Source organism: Engraulis encrasicolus, chromosome 2 (genome assembly GCF_034702125.1).
Source record: "Engraulis encrasicolus isolate BLACKSEA-1 chromosome 2, IST_EnEncr_1.0, whole genome shotgun sequence".
NCBI classification, from domain to species: Eukaryota; Metazoa; Chordata; class Actinopteri; order Clupeiformes; family Engraulidae; genus Engraulis; species Engraulis encrasicolus.
Window position 1 is genome coordinate 19,673,735 of NC_085858.1, and position 12,500 is coordinate 19,686,234.

At 47.1% G+C, this 12,500-nt stretch overlaps 1 protein-coding gene across 17 annotated transcripts in view; it reads right to left on the minus strand.

The window, feature by feature from the left end:
- Positions 1-12,500, minus strand: part of nfixb (nuclear factor I/Xb) — a 198,438-nt gene that overhangs the window by 145,642 nt on the left and 40,296 nt on the right. For 16 of the 17 annotated variants that reach the window (XM_063224080.1, XM_063224072.1, XM_063224085.1 and 13 more), the window contains one exon: positions 1-401. This exon is cut by the window's left edge and continues 131 nt beyond it. In XM_063224080.1, coding sequence (XP_063080150.1) covers positions 1-401 — 401 coding nt within the window. Of the gene's footprint in view, positions 402-1,514; positions 2,402-12,500 lie in introns of those variants that run through there. The other variant, XM_063224043.1, reaches the window with a different exon arrangement.

A 12,500-nucleotide genomic window follows, 5' to 3' on the forward strand; every position in this document is an offset into this window, starting at 1 on the left:
TCCAGCGGCGAGCCCTTGAAGAGGATGACCATCACCAGGTCCAGCCGCCACACCTTGTCGGCCTGGCGCAGGCAGTCGATGCGGCGGATCTTGCCCTTCTGGTCGGGGTTGGAGAGCACGCAGCACGGCGGCTTCTTGCCCGTGATGGTCAGCACAAAGTCCTCGCGGAACTCGGGCCGGATGTCCTTGCGCAGCTTGGCCAGCAGGCGCGACGCCCACTTCTGCTTGATCTCGGGCTTCTCGGAGAGGAGTTCGTCCTTGACCGCGCGCTCCTCGTCCTTGCTCATGCGCTTCTCGTGCTTCTTGAAGTACTTGCGCTTGCGGGCCTGCAGGTTGAACCAGGTGTAGGAGAAGGCGCGCACGTGCGGCAACAGGGCCTCGATGAAGGGATGAAATTCATCCTGTGGGTGAGGAGTGGAGGGATGGAGGAGGGGAGAAAGATGGAGAGATGGCAACACAAAGAAAAGATGGAGAGATGGGGGACACGACGAGAGGGGAGAAGGGAGGGAGAGAAGGAGAAAAAGCAAGAGAGATGTTTAAGATCCACATGGCATAAAAAGGGGCTCACAGCTGCTGCCTGCGAGTTATGGCTGACGATAACACCTACGAAAATAAACTCCTGACCCTGCTCACCCCTGACACAATGGCAATCTGCATAAAATCTAAATAGAAAAGCCAATAAATCCTTTGCGGCATGACTCCGACAGTAATTAGTGGATGCAATGTCCTAATAATAATGATTTTTATCACAACTTTCAGGTTACCACACAACAATAAACTGGCCGTACTGACTCAGATGCAAACACATGCAAATACGGGCAGTCATTAAACACTAGCCACCCCCCCCCCCTGAAAAAATAAATCTAAAAATTAACAACATTTAAAAAAAATAAAAAATAAACACACACACACAGTGCTTTAAATACATTTGCATAACGGAGCTTATTACAAGGCTGAAACCGCAAAGTGCAATCAAGTCAGTCAGTCCCGTTTGGTAGGGAGCAGGAGAGGAGAGCAGAGTGGAGTGGAGTAGAGAGGCACAATAAAAGCAGCTTGGCCATCTCCTCGTCCTCCGCCAACACAGAGCTCATTCAGCCGTCCTATAATACTTTCCCAACATGGCAACAAAGCCCAGACCGCGCCACCGTTGCCCCTGTGCCAGGGTTGCCATGCACCGGACTCGCCGCGCCAATTTTTTGTGCCACCGTCCAAAAAAAAGACAGACAGAGAGAGAGGGAGAGAGAGAGAGAGAGAGAGAGAGAGAGAGAGAGAGAGAAAGAAAAGAAAACCTCACCGCAAGTTACTAAGACTTAAGACCTTGCGGCACACAAATCGGTGCCCAGAGTTTTCCTTCCTCTCGTTCTGACCAAAAACGTCATGCACACCCAGAACACTCGACTTACTTGGATTAAGTAAAAAATACTAAAAATGAAAATTTTAAAAAATATATGAATGAATAATGATGGAACAGAGCACCAGTGAAACAGTTGCAAGACAGACAGCCAGGTAGTTACCATTTTGCACTCTCATCCTAAATTTGGCACGCCGTTCAAGATCGACCAAACAGGAATCTCCCACACAAGTTGTTTGCCGCTTTGCCTGGTTGTTTTTTTTAATTCTGGCTCAGGTGCAAAAAAAGGATGGAAAATAAAATGCAGAGCGTGGACAAAAAAAAGTGTCCAAAAATTTTACTAAGAGGAAAAGTCAAACAGGCTTTGAGAAAAAAGACAGAAGACTTAGAAGAGCATCCTCAGGAAAGAGAGAAACAAGAGTGCAGGAAAAAATCAGGGAAAAGACAGACAAAATTTCAAAAAGCGGGAAGCAGGAGAATAACACTGATTTTTTTATAAAGGTAATAACTGTATCCTCCTTTTTAAAAAAAAATAGGAGGCGGAAAAATATTAGTGGAATCGCGGCGCTGAAAATAAACACGCTTCTTTTGCGCCTTTTCCAAAACTGCAAAAAAAAAAATCGACGAAGCTAAAAAAAAATCCTTGGCAAAGCGTAATTGGTAGTGGTGTTTGCTTTAGATCTCTGAGTCCTGTATAAGACTTGCAGAGAAAAAGAGAGAGAGAAAGAAAAGAGGGAGAGACGTGCACATACACACTCTCACTCTCTCACACACACACACACACGTACGTACGTACGTACGTATACACACAGGCACAGGGTAGGGGGTGGAGGGTGGGGGTGCCTGGCGAAAGCTAAGCGCAGAATATGTGGGGGAAAAAAAGAGAGAAGCGAATCAATGTTGGACGAACGCGTACGACCGCTGGCAAACCCAAGTGCTGCCTCTTTTTCCCTGCCTTTCTCTCCAACTCTCTCTCTCTCTCTCTCTCATGCGCACGCTCACTCCCTCGCTCGCTCTCCCTCTCTTGCACGCCGCGTTCTTTCTCTAACCATTGCCTGAGCCTTTGCCAACACTAGTAGGGCCCACCTATTTGGCACCGAGACGCCTGTAGCCCAGCCAATGCGTTAGCTTCAAGAGCTGAAAGGGAGGGGAAAAGAGAGGGGGAGGGGGGACGGTGGCAAAAGGGAGTGAGAGAGAAATGAGGAGAGACGGAGAGAGAGAGAGAAGAGGGAGAGGGAGAAAAGGGGAGGGAGGGAGGGAGCTTGTGAACGAGAGACAGAGAGGGAGCAAAAGGAGAGAGGGAGGGAGGGAGGAAGGAAGAGGGGAAGAGAGAGAGAGAGAGAGAGAGAGAGAGAGAGAGAGAGAGAGAGAGAGAGGCAGGGATACAGGGAGAGAAAACGCGGACGAGAGTACGCAGTCCAGTCCGACGGGGCACAATTTGCCAAATCGACAAGTTCCTATCTGACACGGAGGCAAAGTTCAGAGGGACGTTAGTATTCCTCCCGATCGGCTATCCCATAAGCCTTTGCGCCTCTACACCAGCAGCGGCAGCAGCAGTAGCACCAGTATGGCCGCCAGTCCGCTCCTCTCCTCTCCTCTCCGCTCCTCCAGAACCCCCCCCCCCCTCTCCCCTCTATTCTTCTTAACCCATCCACCCCATCCTCCCTCCCTCCCTCCNCCTCTCTCCCCCTCTACCTCATGCCACTTGCGTAATGCCACCTTGGCACCGGGTGGAGAGAGCAAGCGCACGGCGGGCTCCAAAATCCCACCAGACCCGCAACCAGCAGCTGCTCTCAGATGCACCAGCCCAACAAAGGAGGGGAAAACACTAAATGCACCCCCTTATTCCTCCCCATGCCTGCCTTCTCCTCCTGTTCTCTCTCGCTCTCTCTCTCCCTCTCTGTCCCCCTCTCTCTGTCTGCCTGTCTGTCTGTCTCTCATCTGCGCTCCCTTCTTCTTCTCCTCCGTCTTTCTCTCTGTCTCTTTCTCTTTCATCCTTTTCCCCAATGTGTCTGTCTTTGTCCTGCATGCACACACCACCATCTTGCTCAGATATACATCCCCCTGAAACACCAATCACACACACACACACACACGCTCGCACACACACTCACACAGAAACACACGCACGCACGCACGCACACACACACACACACGCACTCACACACACAAATACTCACACACACACACACACACGCACACACACACACACACACCCAAATACACACGCACCACCCATTTTGGACTGATCCACAGACATCTCATTTAAAGCTCGGACGTTGTGGGGCGCTAGTGAGATGGAGGGGGCACCCGTCTGACACATCCGATGACAGGGCAGCACAGAGCGAGAGAGGGAGAGGGAGAGAGAGAGAGAGAGAGAGAGAGAGAGAGAGAGAGAGAGAGAGGCAGGACAGTGAATGTGAATGTGAATGTGAATGTGGATGTGACGCTGTGACTGGCGTTGGTCCACCTGCCAGCCTGCCACACCAGACCAGACCAGAGCAGAGCAGAGCATGCTACTGCCAAGGCTGATACCCTACTACACACACTCACACACACGCACACACGCACACACACGCACACACACACACACACACACACGTACACGAACACACCATCATCTGCCAGCCGGCCTGACGCCCCCACACCTGGGCACCGGGGTGTAACAGTCGGACATGCAGATACAGCTGCAGCAGACGAGGCTGCCTGTATGCCTGTGCCCAGTCTACCCATCACACTATATACAGTATATAGGAAAGGAGAAGAGAAGAGAAGAGAAGAGAAGAGAAGAGAAGAGAAGAGAAGAGAAGAGAAGAGAAGAGAGGAAGGACAGAGAGCCTGTATGCTTCCATATCACATGACCAACTGAGTCCCACATCAGGGTATTTTATAAATAAATAATAAATAAATAAATACAGGGAAAAAAATCATAAATGGCAACATATACAGTATGAGATCAGATTCCGGAATTGAGATGAAAGGCGCGATGGGTCCTTTTCATCTATGCTGGAAGGCAGTGTACTACTACAACAGAAGGCAGTGTGTGTGTGTGTGTGTGTGTGTGTGTGTGTGTGTGTGTGTGTGTGTGTGTGTGTGTGTGTGTGTGTGTGTGTGTGTGTGTGTGTGTGTGTTTTCTTTACCATGCACGCTCAATACATGGAACTAGAATAATATATATCGGGACAATGAAAACAGTTTACAGGTGCAGAGAAATCAAAACTCTGCTGTGCGCCGCTTTCATCATTTGGTATTCATCTGGAAAACACAGCTCGGGGGCTACGGAGAGGAGAGGCCCACTTTGTCCTTGATTCGCTTTTACTTCATCTGACGTGATTTGATGCAAAGGCAAATAAACAAACAATCACAGGCATAACAAGCAAACAAAAGCTGACACACTGCAACACAGACAGGCAGAGACAGAGAGAGAGCGAGAGAGCGAGAGAGAGAGACAGAGAGAGAGAGAGAGAGAGAGAGAGGCAGAGGGACAGGGGAAGGATGATGAGATGGCAAGATGGAGAGACAAAGACAAAGAAAGGGAAGAGACACCGAAAGAGCAAGACGACAGCAATGGGAAGAGAAATCCTCTCTGGCGATGGCAGAGGTGCAGAAGTGGTTTTGAATGCAGAGGCAGAGGCAGAGGCAGAGGCAGAGGGAGGAAATTCCCAGAGAGTGCCAAGGAAGTCCTGATTAGGGCCAGATTACTGCACAGGCTAGATATGGCTACAGCCTAGGGGCCCCCACCTGCCAGGGCCCCCCGGATTGAACAAAAAAGTGAAAAAATGCAGAATTGTGACAAGAAGCAGTATTGAAAAACTCATCTGTCGTCCATGGTAACCTACCCTTAATGCCTAGCTCCTAATTATGACACTGTCTATGTACATTTTGTCGCTAAATCTGCCTTCCAATGGGGGTCCCACAGCAACCTGTAGCCTAGGGGGCCCCAGGCCATCTTAATCCAGCCCTGGTCCTGATTCTGAGGAGGACTCTGTAGTACTACTGCTGTCTGCCACCAACCAACACTACTGTCGCCGCCACCACCACTGCCACCACACATGACACACTGTGGTCACAGCTTCGCCACAGCTGAACAGATCACATCACAACCACAATTCTCCTCTTGCTTGTCCCTTTTATCCCCCACGCCATGATTCTCAAGCTCGCGGATAGGATATCAAACATATGCAAACGGCCCCTCGCCATTCAAATGACAATCTGACACAAAAACTCCAGCCGGTATTCTGTAGAGCCAAAAGATGGTGGCTGGTTTGTGGTAAACGGGACAGAACTATTGGGGTATATGTGCATGGGGGCCCCCGACAAAGTATCACTGATAAAAAAGAAAATGAGAAAAGAATAACTTAAGTGTGAAAAAGCTCGAAAAGAGAGAGGAGGGATCTTATGAGATGAAAGTGGCAGCCTCGGTCTTTGCTTCTTTGCGTCCCAATGGAGAGCATGCAAACTCTGCACCCCACTACCTGAGGCGAGGCCGGGTGACATTTGGTTATGAATACAACTCTATAGCACTCAAGCTGGCAAAGCCCTCGATGACAAGCCCTCTCTATTATAGCTCCATGGCACAAATGCCCTCCTTAATAACTTCCTGGCGATTACACTGCTACTCGACAAGTTGGCGCTACATTATTCAGTCCCAGCTAGTTGATGCAATACATTTCGTGTTGTTGGAGGAGTGATGCAAATTCCTCCAACATGTCTCTGAAACATTTATTTTTTTTCCAACGCTGCTGTAGAAGCCATTAAAATATATACAGACATATGCCTGTTAAAATATTTAGGTGTGCTTGGCCGAGCCAGAATACTAGAATATTGGGGGAAACACTTGGCCCAAAAAGCACTACAACTGCCAATCTTTTAAGAAAATGATTAATTGAAATGAAATTGCCAAAACAGCATGTGCCTATTATAATAATAATTGCAAGGTAAAACCAGAGTCAGTCCCATAAACTAAACTTTAACCTGTAAACAACAATTTAAAAAAAACCTTCCACATCACTGATAAAAAAAATAATAATTGTCTTCCAGTCTATGATTTGCATAGTCACATTCTGCTGTAGATTATTGTGAGTTTTTTTTTTAATTGTGTGGACTACCTCACAAAAGCCACACTGTTCTAGCGCCACAGTTATACAATGCACGGGCGCTCTAGCCGGAAGGAAGTTCGTTCCTGCTTATCCTGCTCCACCGGCATCAGATGGAAGAGGGAGAGGGAGAGGGAAGAGAGCGGAGGGCTGGGTGGGTGGACGCCGCCTGGACGACGCACGACCAGACGAGAGGCGATGACCTCGGCTCGCCACTCGCAACTGTTTGTGAGGGAGCTGCCAAAAAACAGACTGTGAAAATGCGCGGGACTCTGCCGGCCCACAGCCTCGCCCTAATTGTGCAGCAGGTTCACATGAGCAAGTGCACTATGCAGGGCCTACTGTCACTTTTAAAGACAGTGTGAGATGCGGAGAGAGGGAGCAAGAGAAACAGGATGCACTAGGATAGCCTACTTGTATGACTATGATTTAAATGATGCTGCAAACGCCAAATAAGAAAAGGGCCTTGTTTTTTTTAATAATAGCCTATTGCATTGTTGCCAAATATGAAGGCTTCTTTGTTATGATAGTAACCGTATCGAAAGTGCGAAACGCATCAGGAGGAGAGGCGCTCGAGCAATAAAATGAAAACCTTTAAATTATTATAAATCACTTCAAATAAATATTTTTGCAAGCTATAAAAAGTTGTTGATCATGAAACAACAGAATTGTCAAACCACATCCGAAATAGGCTAGTCCACAACAGCTTCGTCCTATGAGCTTGCATGGTGCAACAACAGATGAAATAGGCTAGAACCCGTTGTCATATTGGGTTATTAAATATTTGCTTTGGACAGGGTTCAATAAAAATATGTGTGACAAAACGAAAATTTGTTGAGGTTTCAAAGTTATTCAAATAGCCTAACATGAAATTACACATTTTCCCGCCTACCTCGAGCGCTGACCTCAGAGAGCAACGAAGTTCCACGTGCCTCACATTCGCAGATTCATCACAGAGTTAGTTACATCCCACAAATGCCATACTTTTATGCCAAATGAGTCGATTGTATGTAGGCCTATCGGCTACTAGGCCTACATGATAACAATCAAATCAGTCGCGAAATGAGCGAAATCAAATAATTTCCCTATAGGCCGCAAAACTTTATTAGGACGCTGTAGACCCACACAAAGGGAATTCAGGGGAATTATAGAGATGCATTACATCTGCGTTCGTCTCTTCTAATCATACCTAAATGGACTTTTGAAACACATCTAGGCTTCCGCATAGGCCTACCCGGAACGCGCACGTCTTAAGTCAGATCAGGACAAACATCTTGGCCCAAGACTGAGCAAGATAACCCAGCCAACATGATTTTAAAGAGTCGGCCACGGTTCTCGCTCGTTATACTCTTACACTATTAATGCTTAAAACGGGGAAGGCATCATCCCACAGCGGTCTGCCAGGCGGGCGCCGGCAGAAATGAACGAGCTGGAAAGGAGCTTTGGCAGCACCCATCAGCCAGCCGTTTGTGCCGGACTACTTTGTCACCGACGGTAAAATCCTGCACCAATTAATAACAAGGGAAATAAATCCAGACACCTACAAATAATTGCGCCTAAAATTCCAATTTGGTTGGCGGTAAACCCACCCGACCCACAAACACCGATTCATTGCATGAATAATGTATACAAAGTGAGTAATTTCGCAGCCTGCAAAAAAATTTATTACTTGGCCAAACTCATTAGGAAAAATGTATTATCCTGGCATAAATGCTTGGCCATTCGTATTCAAGACAAAAATCAGACAGTTCCCTAAAATAGTGATACAAAGAGGTAGGCCTATTCTTTGCTACACCAAAGATTTTTCCAGCATGATTAAAAACACAGCAAATCATGGAGATGCAGTACTGTTCAGGCAGTGTAGCCTATCCTTTTTGGAGGTCTGAAATTAAAGCCCACCATTTCATGTAGCTACACAACAGAAAAAAAAATATGGAAAGATGTTTTTGATTTAAAGTAAATTGGCCTACCAATGATCTCACAATCCATTAGCCTATTTAAATATATAATAAACGAAATTAATATTTGCAGTTAATAATGACCCCTCCAAACGTTCAATAAAAATATTGTTATGACAAGCATTAAAAATAATTAAAGGGTATGTCACCTAGGCCTAGTTATTCAAAAGCACTCAGCTCACCCCCATTTATTACTCATTTAATGTGTTAACATTATTGTATTACAATTCATTTTATTTAAATGCGATTATAATCTGTGAAAGTATATCTACATTGCATAGGCCTACCTTTAATATTATTTATTGTGGTGAGAGGAGCAGATCCTCCGTTGGTGCCCGCCTCTAATTGCACCACTGCTCAATGTTAATTTGGAAACAAACGGAGTATTTCAGGTACAGCGAAAAGAAACAAAATATAATAATTATCCGACTAATAGCCTGCCCAAAATACTGCTGAGAAAGGGCCTGAAATTGTGACTAAGGCCTCACATTGGAGACAAAAGCTGTTGCTCTAGCCTATACAAGAGACGAAGCTTAGAAACAGCAGCTTGGTCAAATATTGATTGATTTTTTTGTGACACGGGATGTCAAAATGTGTTCTTACAGAAAATAAATCATTGCAAATCATTACAGATAGGAACATAAATTAAACTATTCAGAGTTTTTTTTCATGTTATCAAAATCAAGGCCTTCCTGAGAAATCTGAAGTCCTTCTTCAAGTAGAACGCAGAAAAACACACATGCATCATTTGTGTTGGTTCATACCACCACAAAGGTTTAAGCTGCTGGAGTAGGCTAAAGAACACCTGCTATCTCAACAGCGCGCACCGGGCAGCCTCGGCACCAAAAGGTCGTGTGATGTGACGATTGCGCAAACAATTAGTTTGAATGGTTAAGCAGGATATTGATTTCAAAGCAATGCTTAGTTCCGTTATCAGGCTGTAGGCCTATTTGCGTACGCTGGCCTACTCTAAACGAGTGAAGGGAACTGTTACCTGGCCTTCAGGCAATCCACTGAAAAGGGCAAGAATAGATTAAGTGGAGGCTATAGGCTGTGCGTCACGTGTACAGATTTTACATATTCAGTAATAACATTCGATAAAATAAGTAGCCTATGTAGGCCTATGTAGCCTACCTATATGATGATGCTCCAGGTTTAAGGATAAGATCCAGACCCTTACAGCACATCCCTGTTTTATTCTGTAGTAGGCCTATTTTTTTAAACCAATGCCGTTTGGCGACCCACTCCAGGGACCTAAATTGGGGGCTGAAGTCGTGAAAACCAGGCAAGGACTGAGGTTTCAATACATTTGCACAAGATGTGACACAGTTTTATCATTATGTCTTCAGCACCCCTGAGGACCTCTATAACGCCTACGCCAATATTTTCGAATTATAAGACCCAAATCGAAACCACCAGAAACAGTCCCTGCGCGTGAGTGAAAACTTCTCAAATACACTTCACCATACAGACATCCACGACGATGATGATGCTCCCGAGGGACGCGTAATTATTCCCGTTATTATACGGATTTCAATGCGTCCTCTTAAGTCGGAATTTGTTTTTATTCTCCACACAATGAGCCTAACGTGGGGAGAAGTCTCAGAGGAACACCCCGCACCCGCTTTTACAGACTGCGCGAGTGTGCTGCAGAAAAGCCTCTTCACAGATGAAGGGGAAAAAAAACACCCGGAAAGCGCGCCAGTCACTCCGCGCCCACCAAACGAGATGTGCATCTCAATACTATCATAAAGTGCACTTACTTAACAAAAACGGACTACAGGACCGTTGTTAAGCACGTTCCCACTGCATTAATGGCTAAATTGCGCTGTGCTATCAATACTCACGACCGTTGTTAGGCAGCACGACTCCCCATGCAAAACAGACCCCTTGGAGGTGTCCCAAGACATTCATTTCTACAATAGAGGAAACGAGAGTGAGGTCGTATTATCCGCAATATGGGGCCTTTTAATGAACTCAACTAGAGATAAATGGCTGATTATTAATCCTCACTGAGTGTGTGAGGTAGTAAAGGTCTACAAGAATTGCGACATCTCTGCATCAGGATATGAGTCATTCTCCAGCCTGCAAAACTTCCTCGCAAATAAATGTGAGGAAATTCACCCTCAACGCAATCATGGCCGCATTCCTCAAAGTCAGTGATAAATCACACCTCCATGCACTTTTAAGACCAAAGGGGTTATGCTGCAGAACTTCTGCAACACAAGTCTCCCAACTCAGTAGCCCACATAACTTATTTCAGTTTTTAAGTCTTAAAACACACCTGACAAAAAGGTATGTGTGTGTGTGTGTGTGCGTGCGTACGTGCATGTGTATGTGCACATGCTGCTGACATTCTATGCAGCACCAGACCCAGGTGATAGGCAGGATGACTGGGGAAGCCAAATCTTAATTAGAGAGATTTGGTATGTGTGTGTGTGTGTGTGTGTGTGTGTGTGTGTGTGTGTGTGTGTGTGTGTGTTGGGGGGTCGTGCTGCGTGTCCCTGACCCGGCAGGGAGGTGACCATGACCCTGGTGCACCGCAGGGGGCAGGCGGCCACCGAGCGGCCCTGGCACCTCCTCTTCCCTCGCCCCTCAGCCCTGGCCATGCCATGCCAGGCCATGCCATGCCACACAGTCTCTCTCTCTCTCTCTCTCTCTCTCTCTCTCTCTCTCTCTCTCTCTCTCTCTCTCTCTCTCTCTCTCTCTCTCTCTCTCTCTCTCTCTCTCTCTCTCATGTAGGGGATGGGCTGGGTGAGAGACAGGCAGATTGGCAGAGACTGAGAGAGCAAAAGAGATTTTAGAGAAGAGAGAGTCAGAAAGAGATAGGAAGAGAGAGACAGAAATGAAGGGAAGGATGAGGAAAGAGAGAGAGAGAGAGGGAGAGAGAGAGAGAGAGGAAGAGAGAGAGAGCGAGAGAGAGTTGAAGCGAGGGAGAGATGGAGACTTCTCTGAAGGATATCCAAACATACTGTACCTATATCTACAAGTCTTAAAGGAAGATAGACAGCATGTGTCATGGGAGATATGAAAAAAATCGAGGGGATTAAAAGTGGCAGGACACATGGACGAGGAGAGACGAGGAGAGGAGAGGAAAGGAGAGGAGGAGGACAGGAGAGGAGAGGAGAGGAGAGGAGGAGGATAAGCGCCTTCAAGGATGGAGGGAGGGAGGGCATGGGAGGCAGACATGTGCCCATGCACGGCACGGCACGGCACGGTCGCAGACGGCCGCTAGTCTGGGCATGCACGCCAGTCAGTGCCCGCGTGCCAACGAACTGTTATATAGAGAGAGGCATCAGAGCGGCCCACGAGCCTCTTTCATTGAAGAAAAACTATGCATTGGGCACATTCCACCTCACACACACACACACACACACACACACACACACACACACACACACACACACACACACACACACACACACACACACACACACACACACACACACACACACACACACACACACACACGCAAGCTCCCCCTCTCCAAGTGCACCGATGCACACTGAAAGAAGATGAAGAAGTATGTCAGGTTGTGCATGAACATGTGCTTAAACAAAAACCTCTAGGATGGCTTTGACAATGTTTTGACGCACACATGTTTATTTATGTTTGTGACAGGATAAGTCGTAGTGTTTGTGTATGTGGGCGGTTGTGTATTTTATGGTGGTTTGACCGCAGCATAGTTTAAAAGCAGGTAAAGCTCTCCTCTCCTCTCCTCTCCTCTCCTCTCCTCTCCTCTCCTCTCCTCTGCTCTCCTCTCCTCTCCTCTCCTCTCCTCTCTGCACATGCTGGCGCTCCTCTCTCTGGCATCCACAGCCACCATGCCAGTTCTGACACACACACACACACACGCGCACACACACACACACACACACACAGGGCCAGAGCGACTCAGGACAATGGGCAACTGTGTTGGAGCTGGAGGCCTGTGACATCACTATCTCTCTTCTCCCACACACACACACACACACACACACACACACACACACACACACACACACACACACACACACACACACACACACACACACACACACACACACACACACACACACAACTGTAATGCACAAAAACAAAGACATACACACGCAC